Source organism: Garra rufa, chromosome 22, assembly GCF_049309525.1.
Source record: "Garra rufa chromosome 22, GarRuf1.0, whole genome shotgun sequence".
In the NCBI taxonomy this organism is placed as follows: domain Eukaryota; kingdom Metazoa; phylum Chordata; class Actinopteri; order Cypriniformes; family Cyprinidae; genus Garra; species Garra rufa.
Genome location: NC_133382.1, coordinates 17,077,474 through 17,095,630, shown reverse-complemented (window position 1 = coordinate 17,095,630; position 18,157 = coordinate 17,077,474). Strand labels below are relative to the sequence as shown.

The 18,157-nt window shown below is 35.2% G+C and overlaps 1 protein-coding gene across 4 annotated transcripts in view; it reads left to right on the top strand.

The window, feature by feature from the left end:
- The window catches only part of trrap (transformation/transcription domain-associated protein), a 112,649-nt gene that overhangs the window by 56,940 nt on the left and 37,552 nt on the right, over positions 1-18,157 (top strand). For all 4 annotated transcript variants that reach the window (XM_073827660.1, XM_073827659.1, XM_073827661.1 and 1 more), the window contains 8 exons: positions 2,043-2,222; positions 3,756-3,902; positions 7,639-7,758; positions 9,255-9,542; positions 9,818-9,955; positions 10,986-11,089; positions 11,500-11,635; positions 16,474-16,665. In XM_073827660.1, the coding sequence (XP_073683761.1) occupies positions 2,043-2,222; positions 3,756-3,902; positions 7,639-7,758; positions 9,255-9,542; positions 9,818-9,955; positions 10,986-11,089; positions 11,500-11,635; positions 16,474-16,665 (1,305 nt within the window). The remainder of the gene's footprint in view (positions 1-2,042; positions 2,223-3,755; positions 3,903-7,638; positions 7,759-9,254; positions 9,543-9,817; positions 9,956-10,985; positions 11,090-11,499; positions 11,636-16,473; positions 16,666-18,157) is intronic.

The following is an 18,157-nucleotide window of genomic DNA, read 5'->3' as shown; positions in this document are numbered from 1 at the left end:
TCAGAGAAAGACGCAAAAATCATTACAAGCACCAACAGCGAGAGACTGTTTAGAACCGCATTGCATGTCTTCAATGAGAAGTGAAAGGGGTGGTTGTTGCTGGTTATTGTATGATGAGTAAAATTGCAAAATGGTCTTAAACCAGTAGATTGTAGTTATTAAATAAACTAAAGAATGTTATGTTGTCTAATACACTCACAAAATGTAAGTATTCTGACAGCTCTGAATGAGTTCGTTAGCCAGGGTTCAAAGTCCAAATGCACAAGGAAAATCTGTGCTGAAACAGCATGATGAGAATCATTCAAAAATCTGCTGCTTGCAGCCAAAAGTAGTACTGAGGTTGTCTTGTGGGTTTCCGTCAAAATAAGTCAACATTCATAAATGTTAGCATTGTAAATAAAATAAAATAAAAAAGACAAAAATAATGATAACAATCATTACAACAGCTCTATTAATACATTTATTATAACATTCTTCTTTGCTCAGCACGGCTGCGTTTATTTGTACAATAAAAAACACATGCCTGATTTAAGAAAGGGGTCTTAAAAATGGCCAAAGAATATTATTTTAATAACTTATTAATTTTTAGTTAAGTTGTGCTCTGTTGGTAGGCTATAATGTCTAATAGAATGTTAATGTTCAGTTTTAAGTCAATTTTTTAACCCCTTAACTGTCACCGTCTTTTCTAAGTTTACTTCACCATTTTACGAATAAATCCTAATCTAATCATGAAAAACTATTATTGTTGGAAAGGTTTTTTGTGTTAATGTAGGAAAACTAATAGATTCATTTATGACAAGAGTGCACCTCAAAAATCTACTTCATAACAGCAGTTCTGACCTTTGTCACAAAAGACTTTCTTTGTTGCCTTTTCTCTATAACGCTTTAGAAATCATAAGAAATGATATGTCCGTTGAAAACTTAATCTCAAAATTCATCCTCTGAACACCATTTTAAAATCAGACATTGCATTAACATGGAAAATGTACATCAAAGTCATATTAAAAAATGTTTTCTCATGAATTATGAAAAATTACGTTTGAATACTGCATTTTCACGTCTATTTTCAAAAATGGGAGTGACAGTTAAGGGTTTAAAACTGTAAAAAGCACATTTTGGCTATTTAATTTATTCAAAATACTAGGGGGAAAAGAAACTCGAAAAACCGTGTTCTGTAACCGGCGTTTAATTTTGTTTGGCTTCGGTCAAGATTTTTCATTTCGGTGCATCCTTAGTAAAAACGTGTTTTGGATTAACTTTGGATTAAATAAATGCAGACTTGGTGAACAGAAAAGACTTTAAATATCTTACTGTCCAAAAACTTTTAACTAGTTGTGTGCATATAAATATGCAAACTCAAGGTTTTATTTTGAATGCGATTAATTGCGATTAATCACGATTAATCGATTTGACAGCACTAATAATTATAGCATTCATTTATTTTAATTAATTTTTATAATTTCTATGATATAACATTGCATGTCGCTCTACAAGATGTATGTGCAATATTCAGTCGTTGCGAGCTTTATGCAGAGTGGATAATGCTTCATAATTATGCACATGCTTAAATTACACAGAAAGCTAATTGCACCTTGCATAGCGGTTGTATGCATACTGTATCATTTTAAGTGTCACAGCTTTTCCCTTGATGATTTTATCAAAATCTGGATATTCTTTTGGTACTGACACGTTCACCATAATGTAACAGCTCTGGTTTTTAGCTGCTCCCGCTCAAGTCAGGTCACAATTCATCCATCTCAGCCACAATCAATGCTACTCTGGCTCTTGAATTATTAACGCTGTCCTACACACTGCGCGGCTGTGTGCGCGAATCAGCCAGTGTCAAGCATTTAGATATATATGCGCTACTGGTTAAACTGGCAGCTGTTAAACAATGCTGGCTCATGCAGGTGTCATTTGTGTGTGAATGTTAGCTACTTTCTTCCAAGTGATGTGATCTTCACAGAAGGAGCAGCTGTTTGCTTGCGTGTTTTCGGAATCGTGGCAGTTCAGAGTTTGATTCTGTCGTCTCTGCTTCACAGCTGCTGCTGGCGGTCTGTGAGAGGAACACCACCATTGGCACCAGCTGCCAGGGATCCATGCTCCCCTCCATCACCAACGTCATCAACCTGGCTGACAGCCATGACCGCGCAGCCTTCGCTATGGCAACGCATATCAAACAGGAACCTCGTGAGAGAGAAAACAGCGAGACCAAGGAAGAGGTCAGCTGTGCCATTCAGTGTATACAAACATCTGTACAAAAAGCCTGTTTGTACCTTTATAGCCTAATTTAGCTGACTCTAGTATCAAATTCTGATGTATAGAGAAGGTTTTTATTGCATCTTTAGAATTTAGGAATTTCATGGTTTGGAATTTCATTTCATTTGATTATATATTGTTTTTTTCCCCTACATTTTAACGTTAAAGATGAAGGATCAATAAGAAAAAAAAAGATTTAAGTTCAGTAAGATATTTAATGTTTTTTTTTATGCTCATCAAGGCTGCATTTATTTGATTAAAAATCCAGAAAAAACTGTAATATTGTTAAATATTATTTAAATGTAAAATAACTGTTTTCTATTTGAATACATTTTAAAATGTAATTTACTCCTGTGATGCAAAGCTGAGTTTTCAGCATCATTACTTCAGTCTTCAGTGTCACACGATCCTTCAGAAATCATTCTAATATGTCGATTTATTATCAACACTTGTGCTGCTTAATATTTAGTTGGAACCTGTGATTTTTTAACTTTAATAAATAAGAAGTTAAAGAGAACAGCATTTGTTCAAAATATAAATCTTTTTTAGCAATATAAGTCTTTGCTATCACTTTTTATTAATTTAATACATCTTTGGTGAATAAAAGTATTAATTTCTTTCAAAAAAGAGAATAATGTACTGACCAAAAATAGAAGCCTTTATTTAAAATAAAAATCTTTCGTAACCATATAAACTACCTTTTCAAATTTGTGGTCAGTAAATTATTTTTTATTTAAAGAAATGTATACTTTTATTCACCAAGGATGTGTTTAATTGTTAAAAAGTGATAGCTAAGACTTATATTAAAAAAAAAAAAATCTATTTTTGAACAAATGCTGTTCTTTTGAACTTTTTATTCATCAAAGAATCTTGAATAAAAGAATCACAGGTTCCAGAAAAATATTAAACAGCACAAGTATCCAACATTGATAATAAAAGTAAAATATCATAAAAGTAAAGCATCGTATTAGAATGATTTCTGAAGGATCATGTGACAGTGAAGGCTGGAGTAATGGCTGATGAAAATTCAGCTTTGCATTGCAGGAATAAAATACATTTTCATATGTATTAAAATAGAAAACCATTTCTTCAAACTGTAATAATATTTCACAATATTACAGCTTTTTTCTGTATTCATGATCAAGTAAATGCATAAGAGAATTCTTTAATAAATCTTACTGATCCCAAACTTTTGAACAGCAGTGTAGATGTGGTATCATACATTATAATATAACAATTGTAAAATATATTTCAAGTATTAAAAATACATGTTTGCATAAGTGTTTAAAATATCATCATGTCAATAATTCTTATTTGTATTATTTAAAACTATTGTATTATTTAAAACTGAACTTACAGCAGTTTGAATTTTATTCAATTTAAATTCTATTTCCTTAAATTTAAATTTGAATTTCAAATCTGAATCCTGTATCTGAATTCAATTCAAATTCATTAATTCAATCTCAGTTTAAATTCTAACTTTTTTTCATCTGTAGGATGTGGAGATAGACATTGAACTGGCACCTGGAGACCAGACCAGCCTCCCCAAGACCAAAGAGCAGGCGGAGAGAGACACAGGCAACCAGCTGCACATGCTCACCAACCGCCACGACAAGTTCCTGGACTCCCTGAGAGAGGTCAAGGTGAGCCATCACCTCAACATATGCCGCCCTCACGAGTGCACCCTAAGCATTCAGAAAAATAAAGCAAAACTTAAAAAAAAAAAGAAACTGGTTACATAAAGGACATATGTAGGAATGAGTCACATGCAGAAGTCATACAGGCGTAGTTTAATATGCCCCTTTGGTTATGGCTTCTTTCATCTTAACCTGCTCTTCCTCATTTGGCTGCTCCCTCATAAGCGTCTCTGTTAAAGAGAGTTTGATCAGGGCAACATGGGATTGTGTCTCTGAGCGCTTTGAGGTCACAGCGTCATTGATTTCTATTTAATCCTAGACACGGTGCTGCTTTATATGCACCTCTCAAGCAGGCTTTAGATAAATGATGAAGTGAGGAGTTCAAAGCCCTGACCTGCCTCTGTTGCCCACCGGAGCTGCTGTCTGGAACCAAAGCACACATTTGAGTTCGGACTTATGCTAACATCTCCATTCCTCTTGTGGTCAGAGGGCCAGACCTTTACGTGCAGTTATGCCCTAGGAATTATTCAGTGGCAAGAGTTGATGATCAGTCATGCATATGAACGTAAAGCAAAACCTTATGAAAAGAAAAGGAATGTTCTCTTTTGTCCTTGAATGTCTGGTGTCAGGAGTGAAGATTAAGTCTTTTTTGGCTATAAACGTGACCGGATACATGTAGGAAGCAAGTAAGAATAGTGTGTATTAAGCAGGGTTTTTATAGTTAACCAAAATTAAAGCCTTTATATTTTTTTTATTACTTGACATAAATGTTAAATTGTATAGAAGAAGATATATAAAATGATTTCAGCTTGTTGATCAGGCAACATATCTAATTTTAATTTAGTTTAACTTTATGTACAAAAAATTACATTTATACATATTTCAGAAAAAAAAACTAATAAAATGACAAAACACACAACTCAACTCAAATTAATATGAAATATAATTATATAATAATAATTTTAACTACTAAAAATACTTACACTGATTTAAATGTATATGTAATAACATACACTTTTTAATTTTTTTTAAGAAGTCTCTTCTGCTTACCAAGTCTGCAATTATTTGATCCAAAGTAAAGCAAAAATAGTACAATTTAGAAATATTTTTACTATTTAAAATAACTGTTTTCTATTTGAATATATTTTAAAATGTTATTTATTCCTGTGATTTCAAAGCTGAATTTTTAGCATTATTACTCCAGTCACATGATCCTTCAGAAATTATTCTAATTTGCTGCTCAAAAAACATTTATTTTTATTATGTTAAAAGTTTAATTTTTTTAGTTTTTTTTTGTTGTTGAATAGAAAGTTCAGAAGAACAGCATTTATCTGAAATAGAAATCTTTACTAACATTATAAATGTATTTATCATCACTTTTGATCAATTTAAAGTATCCTTGCTAAATAAAAGTATTAATTTCTATATACAGGTCCTTCTCAAAAAATTAGCATATTGTGATAAAGTTCATTATTTTCTGTAATGTACTGATAAACATTAGACTTTCATATATTTTAGATTCATTACACCAACTGAAGTAGTTCAAGCCTTTTATTGTTTTAATATTGATGATTTTGGCATACAGCTCATGAAAACCCAAAATTCCTATCTCAAAAAATTAGCATATTTCATCCGACCAATAAAAGAAAAGTGTTTTTAATACAAAAAAAGTCAACCTTCAAATAATTATGTTCAGTTATGCACTCAATACTTGGTCGGGAATCCTTTTGCAGAAATGACTGCTTCAATGCGGCGTGGCATGGAGGCAATCAGCCTGTGGCACTGCTGAGGTGTTATGGAGGCCCAGGATGCTTCGATAGCGGCCTTAAGCTCATCCAGAGTGTTGGGTCTTGCGTCTCTCAACTTTCTCTTCACAATATCCCACAGATTTTCTATGGGGTTCAGGTCAGGAGAGTTGGCAGGCCAATTGAGCACAGTAATACCATGGTCAGTAAACCATTTACCAGTGGTTTTGGCACTGTGAGCAGGTGCCAGGTCGTGCTGAAAAATGAAATCTTCATCTCCATAAAGCTTTTTAGCAGATGGAAGCATGAAGTGCTCCAAAATCTCCTGATAGCTAGCTGCATTGACCCTGCCCTTGATAAAACACAGTGGACCAACACCAGCAGCTGACATGGCACCCCAGACCATCACTGACTGTGGGTACTTGACACTGGACTTCAGGCATTTTGGCATTTCCCTCTCCCCAGTCTTCCTCCAGACTCTGGCACCTTGATTTCCGAATGACATGCAAAATATGCTTTCATCCGAAAAAAGTACTTTGGACCACTGAGCAACAGTCCAGTGCTGCTTCTCTGTAGCCCTGCGGCACCTGTAGCCCATTTCCTGCACACGCCTGTACACGGTGGCTCTGGATGTTTCTACTCCAGACTCAGTCCACTGCTTCCGCAGGTCCCCCAAGGTCTGGAATCGGTCCTTCTCCACAATCTTCCTCAGGGTCCGGTCACCTCTTCTCGTTGTGCAGCGTTTTCTGCCACACTTTTTCCTTCCCACAGACTTCCCACTGAGGTGCCTTGATACAGCACTCTGGGAACAGCCTATTCGTTCAGAAATTTATTTCTGTGTCTTACCCTCTTGCTTGAGGGTGTCAATGATGGCCTTCTGGACAGCAGTCAGGTCGGCAGTCTTACCCATGATTGCGGTTTTGAGTAATGAACCAGGCTGGGAGTTTTTAAAAGTCTCAGGAATCTTTTGCAGGTGTTTAGAGTTAATTAGTTGATTCAGATGATTAGGTTAATAGCTCGTTTAGAGAACCTTTTCATGATATGCTAATTTTTTGAGATAGGAATTTTGGGTTTTCATGAGCTGTATGCCAATATCATCAATATTAAAACAATAAAAGGCTTGAACTACAGTTGTGTGTAATGAATCTAAAATATATGAAAGTCTAATGTTTATCAGTACATTACAGAAAATAATGAACTTTATCACAATATGCAAATTTTTGAGAAGGACCTGTATATACTGACTGGTATAGTGTATAATGTTACAAAAAAATTTTTATTTCAGATAACTGCTAATCTTTGGATCTTTCTATTCATCAAAGAATCCTGAAAAAAATGTACTCAACTGTTTTAAATATTGTATATTAATAACAAAAATTAAAAAAAAAAAAAAATCCTAAACAGCAAATCAGCATATTGCAATTATTTCTGAATGGTCATTTGAAACCGAAGACTGGAGTAATGATGCTGAAAATCTAGCTTTTATCACAGGAATAAATATTTATATTTTTAATATATTCAAATAGAAAGCAGTTATTTTAAATAGTAAAAATATTTCACAATATTACAGCTTTTTCTGTATTTTGCATCAAATAAATGCAGGCTTGGTGAGCAGAAGAGAATTCTTACTGTTCAAAAACTTTTGACTGGTAGTGTATATAATATTTTCTTAGAACATGAAAAGTATTATACAGAAAAATACATCAAATTATTAAATTTTAAACTCCTATTTTTTATATATATATATTTTTGCAATGTGCGCCAAATTCGTATTTTTATTATTTTAAACTATAAAATGTTTATTAACAAAGGTTTCCTGGTAGACTTTGGAACAGACAAGGTGCACTTGTGTTAATTGGCTGAGCTGGCATTGTTATCAGCCAATGCGATAATCTCAAGTGGCTAAATGTCGGTTGATTAATGACCGATATATTGTCTATCTCTAAATGAGTCTCGTGTGTGTGTGTGTGTGTGTGTGTGTGTGTGTGTGTAATCAGACGGGAGCTCTGCTGAATGCACTGGTTCAGTTGTGCCACATCTCCACCCCATTGGCTGAGAAGACCTGGGTCCAGCTTTTCCCCCGCCTATGGAAGATTCTGTCAGACCGCCAGCAGCACGTAAGTACTTCAGTTTCCTAGTTCTCCAAAAAACTGAGCTAACAGTCCTCTGAACATTTTCCATGTAAATACAGTGTATGACTGCTGCTAGTTTTAACTCGACCTTTGTTGTGGTTTAAGTGTAGACTGCCTGTTTTACTACTAACAATGCAGATCACTGCAGAATCAGCATGCAAAATGTGTGTTAATGGTGTCGGAGGTTGTGCCTATTCGCTCATCTTGGAGACCTTTGCATGGGTGGGGGGTCTGCCGGGCTGTCTTTCTGCCCCTGCCGCTGAACTTAAACGGGCAGCATTTGCTAATGAGCAGAAATTAAACCTTTTATGCAAATATCAGAGTTTAATGGACCAGATGTCTTAAGTATTAGAATTCTCATTAAAGGACTTTAATTTGGAGTAAATGACACTGTAGAATATTGCAACACACATTCAAAATAGAAATCTTCCACTTCGTAGATTTTTTGGAAGATGTATAAAAACAAGGACATATTTACTACGTCAGTCTTTTTCTGTAATAATAATAATGCAAAAGTCTTTGTGTAACATGGGCTAATTTTCTTTAGAGTAAGCGTTGCTATTATTATTATTATTTTTTTTTTTTTTTTTAGCAAATTCTCATTGACGTTTAGTGAGGAAGTTCTGTTTTGTATGTGATCCAATTTTAGTGGACCAATATTAAAATTCAGGCTGATACCATTACACTGTTTTGTCACATCAGTATACTACCAGTCAAAAGTTTTTGAACAGTAAGATTTTTGATGTTTTGTTTAAGTCTCTTCTGTCACCATGCATGCATTTATTTAATTCAAAGTACAGCAAAAAAAAGTAAAATTATAAAATGTTTACTATTTAAAATATTTTCAAATTATCAAGTTTTCTAATTTTCATATATTTTAAAATGTAATTTATTCCTGTGATTTCCTAGCTGAATTTTTAGCATCATTACTCCAGTCAAATGATTCTTCAGGGATCATTTTAATATTCTGACTTGCTGCTCAAAAGACATTTATTATTATTACTATGTTGAAAACAGCTGAGTAGATTATCTGAAATGGAAATCTTTTGTAACATTAAAAATGTCTTTATCACTTTTTGTCTCCAGGCTTTTGAATGGTGTAGTGTTTAATGTTACAAAAGCTTTTAAATTCAGATAAATGCTGATCTTTTGACTGGCAGTGTACATAAATAAAAAAACAAGAATCATTTATTAAATCTTTTAAATCACCTATTAGGTTTGCATTTTCTTTTATTTTTTTAACAAATTTATGATATGGATATTTCTTTAAAGGTTTGCTGCATTATTATCATTATTACTTTTAGTTTTTTTTTTTTTTTTTGAAAGATGAACTTGAGTGAGTGTTATCTAAATAAAAAAATAATGCAAATCAACATGAATTATTACATATCTGATACTTGATAGTGACTAATATCAGCCGATGACCAGTATTAAACCAATATATCATCTCTAATTTTGGTTTTCTGTCTCTATTTCTGCAGGCACTCTCAGGCGAGATGGGTCCGTTCCTGTGTAGCGGTAGTCATCAAGCACAGAGAGATTGCCAGCCCAGTGCTCTAAACTGCTTTGTGGAGGCCATGTCTCAGTGCGTGCCGCCCATACCCATCAGGCCGTGCGTTCTGAAGTACTTAGGAAAGACCCACAATCTATGGTTGCGCTCCACCCTGATGCTGGAGCAGCAAGCTTTTGAGAAAGGCCTTAGCCTGCACATCAAACCCAAACAGAGCACAGAGTTCTATGAGCAAGAAAGCATCACTCCTCCACAGCAGGTACAGTGATGCATGAGCCCTTCTTCTTGTCTTTGTTGCCATTTGATATTCTTGGCATAGGAAGTTTTGTGTTCCAAAGGTTCCCTGGTGTCACTCAAAATGAACTTGTGTGCTGAATTTCCAATTGCCTTTGTTTTGACCTGTCAGTGAGTTCAGTTTGAAGTATCCCAGCATTCAAGCTGCTTATGCTAAGCAGTCATCTCATTGGGACACCTCTGAATATGGATGTGTTTGTCCCCTATATGCTTTGAAGATGTGTTCTTGTATTCCCTCAGGAGATCCTCGACTCTCTAGCAGAGCTCTATTCGCTACTGCAGGAAGAGGATATGTGGGCGGGGCTGTGGCAGAAGAGATGCAAGTTCCCAGAGACGAGCACCGCCATTGCGTACGAGCAGCATGGCTTCTTTGAACAGGTGGGAGACTGAAATGATCGTATCGCCACACGTCTTTGGCAAATTTTGAATGAGTACATCAAAAAGAAGGGCTGTACACTTAATCAAATCATGATATGGACTAATGTCTAAATATTGCACTACAAAAACTCTGTTTAAATCTCATGTGTTTACACTTTAAAGTTTTATGCATTCATTTGTTTGCCACCTTTTTTTAAAAATATGTATTAAATCATAAAACAGATTCATTTCCTAGATCGCTATTATTGTTCAAATTTGAATAATTTAAATTAATTAGACATCCTTTTTGATTTATTAGAATTGGATTAAAGAGTTCAAACGCAATCTAAAAATGAAATCACACATACCAGGATTTGTGAAAAATAAAACATTTCATAAGGCACTCCTGTTAAAATTTTAATTTATTATTTAAACAGGGTTCGTACTAGTGCTTGAAGTACTTGAATTTGACTTTTTAAAATTTAAGGGCTAAAAAAACCTTTGAAAATAGCAATATTCCTGAAGAGGTACTTGAGAAGTGTTTGAATTATTAAAAGAAAATGTAGCTATGAAATAAGTGTTACATTTTTTAATAAGTGTCTTTTCACGCAATAAAAAAACATACTTTTTATTGCCTATTTCAGTTAATGTCATAAAACTATCACGCTTAACCAGTAGTAAACATGGCTGAAGATGCAAAAAGTAGAATAGATGAACCAAATTAATTGAGTGAGTCATTTACACTGGAACTGCTCAGATTGATTCAAACTGACTCATGACTTTTCAAATTTCGACTTCACTTATTTCTGATTTTAGAAACGTTTGCGTCGCAACATGATTCATTGTTTTGAAGTGCTCCAAACGGATTGCGTATTATTTGATTCAGATCGGGCCTTCAAGTTTACATCAGGAGCGGCAGAATGTAGAATTAATATAGAAATGCAGAATTAATTTAAAAGCACAGAATTTTGGAAAAACTCAGGGTCATATGTATTGTCCCTCTCTTATTTTGAAATGATGTTAACAATAATATTGGGTCCATCATTTTTAGGCTCAAGAAACCTATGAGAAGGCAATGGAGAAAGCTCGCAAAGAGCACAATGTCTCACCCGCCATCTTTCCAGAGTACCAGCTGTGGGAGGATCATTGGATACGGTGAGTTGAATAACTACAGCTCAGATTCAACACTTGAGACATACACTGATAAGTGTGTTTGCCAAGCAGTGCTACTAAAATATACTGCACCAGGCAACAAAATCAGAGCTAATAAAACACCATTATTTTTTAAGATACAGCTGTGTGGATTAACCAAGACTTTATTGTGCAAATGGAACAAATGACTAGTAAAGATTACACTCTCAATATTTGTTTTGCATTGCTTAAGACAAAAACTCTAGTGTAAGTTAATACATTGACAAGGTCAGCTGTCCCATCCCCACTCCACACACGTTTAATGATATTCATGAACGTTCAGAAAATTCATGAACGTCTGTTATATTCTCCTATATAGTAAATGTAAAATGTAAATGTGTTTGTGTGAGTCTAAATGTTATGTTTATTTTCAGTTGTTCTAAAGAGCTAAACCAGTGGGAGCCTTTGACTGAGTATGGACAATCTAAAGGTCATAACAACCCATACCTGGTGCTGGAGTGTGCCTGGAGAGTGTCCAACTGGGCTGCCATGAAAGAGGCCCTAGTGCAGGTAAAATCAGACAGGGTTTTGAAGCTCATGAGTAATTGTACATGTTTTATTTGAGGAAATGTGTGCTTGATCTGAATACTTGTGAAGTTCATAATCAGTCTGTAGATGTATACACTACCATTTGAAGGCAGTAAGATTATTTTAATGTGTTTAAAGAAGTCTCTTATGCACACCAAGGCAATTATTTGATCAAAAATACAGTAAGGTTTGAAACATCAGTATTGTGAATATTATTGCAATTTACCCTATTTTCTAGTTATATTAATTGTGTTTCTTGATGGCAGACCTAAATTTTCAGCAGTCATTACTGTAGTCTTCAGTGTCACATGATCCTTGAGAAGTCATTCCAATATGTGACCTAGGATCACAAAACCAATCATAAGGGTCATTTTTCTGAAATTGAGATTTATACAATATCTGAAGCTTAATAAAAAAATGATGTATGGTTTGATTTGGCCAAAAATCAACAATTTGAAAATCTGAAATCAGAGGGTGGAAAAACCAAAATATTGAGAAAATCGCCTATAAGTTTTTATATATTTACACCAGAAAATGTTAAAAATATCGTATGGTCTTTAATATCCTAATGATTTTTGGCAAAATGTATAGTTTTGACACATACAGTGTATTATTGGCTATTGCTACAAATATACCCCTGCTACTTAAGACTGGTTTTGTGGTCCAGGGTCACATATGCTGATTTAGAAACTTTTATTATTATCAATCTTAAGAAAAGTTTTATGGAAACTGATACTTTTTTCTTTATCAGAATTTGTGGACTTCAAAGTTCAAAAGAACAGCATTTATTTAAAAGTATTTAAGTATATATAAACTTTCCCTAAATTATGTGTTTTGGCTAGATACTAGCAGTTTTTTATTTGAGTAAAATGTGCATACACACTTCCAGCTCAGTCAAATAACCTAAAACCATAGTTATGACTTCACTGTGACACCTCAAATAATTATTGGAGTTCCACCATATTGCAGAACGTAAAAGCACACAGCTTTTATTATGCAGAAAGTCACACTCTAACTGTGCTTGCTGAATTGTTTATGACTGTTCAGAATTGTAGCCTTGCCGTCGCTGGGTAATTTATGGGCTTCACTTTTAAAACAAAGTAGAAAAAGTGTGTGATAGGGGCTGGACACATTAGAAATACTCTTGGCTCTTGTTCAAGGAGACTTGGAACGAATCCATTCAGGTTTCTGTCCTAAGGTGACACCTAATTAAATTGTCCAGCCCAGCAGCCCTCCCATTCCTCCTCCTCCTCTTCCCTCTCCGTTCGCTTTGCATCTAATATTTACGGATACGTGCTTGAATAATTGCTCAAACATCTGCTGGGAAGTGATTTGTTTTCTCCGTTCCAGGGCAGGCTGCTTGGCAGCAGCAGTTGCTCTCAGGAAGTTTAAATGTCCCCTCTTTCAATTAAAGGCGGGTGGATAAGGCCAGCCCTGACGCAGGGTTATTTATCAAATGTCGGCCGTGATAAGCGTGCACTGACCAAAGAGAGTAAATCCCTTCACGTCGTCATACTGCACAATGCCAGCGACCTGTACCGACTTTTTATTCTCCCTACGACCACCTATTTAGCTCAAATTGCATTGCGCAGCACTCACTGTGGAATAGGGTGACCAGATGACCATGAGCAAATCTGGGGCACACATGCTGCTCAAATCATAGGGATTTAGGTTTAAAATCATTATTTATAGCAATCAAGCTAAAGCTAAGATTAGTGGCATGTACTGTTCAAATTTCGGGTCAGTGTGTTTGTGTGTGTGTATATATATTCATGTTTATTTTAAATGAACGCTGTTTTTCTGAACCTTCTATTAATCAAAGAATCCTGAAAAAATTTGTCAAGGTTTACAAATATATTAAACAGCTCAACTGTTGACAGCATTGATAATAAGAAATGCTTTTTGAGCAGTAAGGGCCAGATTTACTAACAGCTTGTGCCCACGCAAAATGTCTTTTGGCGTTAAAATAGTACTGTCAGGATTTACTAATTTGCCCTGTTTAGTAAGTCTGGCCCTTAATCAGCATTTTAGAATTATTTCGAGAGGATCGTGTGACACTAAAGACTGGAGTAATGGATACTAAATCTGACAGTTGTTTTGAATTGTAAAAAATATGTCTCATTATTTCTGTTTTTGATCAAATAAATGCAACTTTGGTGGGCATAAAACACTTGGAAAAACATGAAAGTAATCTAGTGAGTGCAGGGCTCTACAATTACTTTTCTTTTTAGGAGCACCTTCTTATCAATAATCAAAAAATCTGATTAAAAAATATATATTTTTAAGCTTTTTAAATTTTCTAATTAAAACTACAAAATAAGAACAAGTAGAATAAGAATAAGTTACCAATCAAATTAAATCAGTATATTAACAAAATAAACTTGTACTACAGAGGTGGCACAGAAGATTGTTTAATAAGGCTCAGAGGTGGCAGGAGTGCAATTAAATTTATAAATTCATGTTGAGATTAATGTTTTAAATATAAAATTTTAAATACAGAAATATTAAGTGATTTAAATAACTGAAAAGATACTTGAAAATGAAACTAAATCTGCCAGTAGGTAATTACTGAAGTAATTACTGAATTATATCATTCATTTGATTCATTCGAACAGCAAGTGACTGTCTTTATGAATGGGAAATTGAATCATTGCCTACGTTTACATGGACACCAGTAATCTAATTAATGACCTTATTCTGAATAAGACAATAATATGATTAAGCTGTTTACATGAGTTGCTTTTAGAATATTCCTTTCATGTTCCCGTTTTACATGTTATAGTGCATAGATCGATTAATGACACACATCATTAAGTCCACACGCGACGCTATCAGTTTATCTTCGTTACTTTTGGATGTTTTGGTTTTAATTTAACAAAAGCTTGAAGTGGCTCTGGACATATGCAACACATTTTTTAGAATGTGTGAGTTAAAATTTGCCGTGGTCGCATTTGTGCGAGTGCATGCTGTGCTGCTCCAAAGGGTCTGCTCCATACAGCGTGCGTTTCAGAGCCAGTCGACAGTTTTTAGGAGAAAAAAAAAAAAAAACCACTCACAAGCACAGTCACCGAAAGCCAGTTTAGTTTTACTTTTTTTGTTTGTTTTCATTTTGAAAACCCTGTTATCTTTGCCGTTTACCTCACATTACGCTTTGGAGGCTTTATTTTATTTTATTTTTTTTAATTAATTATTTTGATTGCTCAGTGTTTGCGCGCCCTGTAATAAATTGTTTAGTCGGCATATAACAGCATGTGATGGAGTCCATGCCTCGTCTTATTAGTTTTTGTTAATAAATGCTATATAAGCTAGTTTTATTTTATTTTTGTTATGCTGTTTAATTAAAAATAACAAATCCATCTTTTAAGAATTTGTTTAATCTTAAAATTGATAGGTGTAGCCTTATATATTTAAGCAAAACCAAGATCATGAATTCAAAAGTAAAAGTGAAAAGCATCCTAAGACATTCCAATAGCGGAAATCCCGTTCACAAAATTAAAATAAATACTAACAAATAATACTAATGAAAAAGAACGGGTTGAATGTTAAATACGTTACCATAAAACTATAAATTATGATAACAGACAAACTATTTATCAGCAATGAGCATTGATTAGGCCCATGTTGTAGCAAAAAATAAATAAATAAAAATGAAACCAAAGCATATGCATGTGCAACCAACTGAGAGCGTTATGCCGCGTTCCAGACAACCCGTTACCCGTGTTTTTCCAAACTTCTACCCGTGAAAGTGCACTGGAACGGCAGTCAAACCCGTGAACTCGTACTAGATCGACGTACTCCCAGTTACGAGTTCTGACGTGACATAGCACGAGAAACAACAATAAAGCCTCTAGGGGTGTGGTGTTTATGCAAGTGGCACACGGTGGAAAAATTGAGTTTAGGACAATATAACGTTGCAATCAAATTATTAATACTATAAAAATAATAAATGCTTGGCGTGACTTGCCTGGAACGCTACAAAGTCCTGAGTCGTGGTTTGAAGACGTGATTTACGAGCTCAAAAACCTGCCTGGAACGCAGCATTAGTGTGTATCCTGTCACAAAATGTGGCGAAAAGTCCTACAGAAGGGGAATAGTCTGATTAAAGTGTGTACATGTCTTCCATAATGCGACTAAAATAGGAATACTCCACCTGTCTTAATTCGATTTGTGTTTACTCAGATTATGACTTTAGTCGGATTAAATTAATCAAAAATATCAGTTTACATGGTTGATTCTTAATCAGAGTATTGACTTAATCGCGTTAAAATCGGAATATTGTTGTCCATGTAAACGTACTCAATGACATTCATTCATAAACGAAACAGTGCTGTGTTTGAATGGAGATGTGCAGTGGCTCAGTTGTGACTTGGTTCAGACCATTTTTGATGACAAAATAGAGCAAAATCAAGCAATAGTGTTATAGTCCGACAATGTGAGTCACTTAATATTAACTTGTTTATTTAACTGTTGTATTAAATCAATATCTCATTTACAAACTTCCTTAAATCATTAAAAGCTGTCACTCATCTTAATTCACTGCAATCCCAGAACGTTCCATTATAATTAAGGAAGCTCTCTACACTTTGTTTTATCGAAGGATTTGTGATATATGTCCATGATACATTACTTAACGTTGGAAAAACACATAGAAACCTTTGAAGCTCCCCTCAGCACGAACACAAATATGCAGACTGAGTCAGTCTCACATCATGAGTAGTTGCATGCAGTACTTTTCTGTTGTAAACGTGACTGAAATGGACACACTATAGAGCCCTGGAGTGTAGTGTATGCTGATACATCTGTGATTCTGTGTGCATCAGGTGGAGCTGAGCTGTCCAAAGGAGATGGCCTGGAAGGTGAATATGCATCGCGGTTACCTGGCCATCTGTCACCCCGAGGAACAGCAGCTCAACTTCATTGAGCGCCTAGTGGAGATGGCCAGCAGTCTGGCTATCAGAGAATGGAGGAGACTGCCACACATCGTTTCTCACGTGCACACACCCCTGCTGCAGGTGAGGACCATCAATGCATGAGCCAACAAACACCCTTTAACCAGACGTTCTCCAGCTGTAATTTAATGTTCTTGATGGTGTTTTTCACTTTTTCAAAGGGGGCAGTTTAATTAGAGCACCACTAGCAATCTAATCTAAATTGATTGTCAATTTAAAAAAATGATATCTCAAAAGCAGAACATCTGGTCAGATATCTCAGCAGACAAGTGTGAGACTCAGGCAGTCTCATTTCATTTGTGAGCGTGTGACTTCATACAAACCCTTGTAGTAGAGAGAGTAGTTAAAGCTGACACTTTGCTTATAATTGCCTGTTTCGCTCTGCATTTTTGCACAATATCACTTCTCGCTTTGTCAGACCTGTTCTCTTTTTCCTCCCTCCCTCTCTCTTTTTGGCCCTTTGGCCCTTTCTAAAATGGCTGAGATAGTGTTGACTGCACCATTGTAGTGCTCAATAGGCAGCTTGTATTAATATTCAGCGGAAAGAACAGCCTCCTGACTGCCACACGCATAATCAGGCAGAGCACACAATGGGCCGGAGCTGAGGTGATGTGTGCCTGTAGATTAGGGTAATGTGTGAGAGCTGTCCACGCACCACATCCTCTGGGGACTGTTAGAGACTCTCTTGAGCTCGGCTGTGGTGTGATGGCAAATATGACAGCCAAATTGAGGAAATGAGGCGTTGTTGTTGGAGATTGTGATTACACCACACAGGGTGTTACGGGTAATGGCTGATGGTTCTGTGGTCTGCATGATTGAGTTGTGAATGTAATCGGAACATCTTGAATACATGGGATTGTTGTTGCTTTGTACTATTAGTAAATAGAAAATGCCATAATGTGTCTTATTCTTAATATTTTGTTATACAATTAAAAATAAATATATATTTTTTTAAAAATCTAAGATTACAAGATTACTGCGAGAATAAAGTCGGAATACTGCGAGAATAAAGCCGCAATCCTGCGAGAATAAAGCCGAAATGTTGTGAGAATAAAGTCGGAATACTGTGACAATAAAGTCGGAATACTGCGAGAATAGGGATGCTCATATTGACCGTTTAACCGTTAACCGACAGTAAGAATTTTAACCGAATATTACTATCAGTTAAACGGTTTAAAAGGTTTTTTTTTTCCATTTTTTTTTTTTTACGTTTGCTGCATGGTGAAAGAAATAATGCTATTTGTAAGTTATCTGTTTACTCACGCACGCGTGTCGACACGTGCAGTGTGGCTGTACAGACATATTTCGCTTCACCTTTACTTAGTAAACAGATGTAGTATATGCAACTCAGTGGCAAGTGGCGTTATTGGGTTATCAGAGAGTGAATCCGTGAGTGAATGTATTCAAATTCTGAATGAATTATAGTCTAGAAAGTGCACAATAGGCGCTCCCGTTACAATCACTGGAAAGCTATCACCTACCTAGAGTAGTTAATCGCAATCTCATAAAGTTATTAAAAAGTAATAAAATAACCTTTACACTGCACAATTAATCT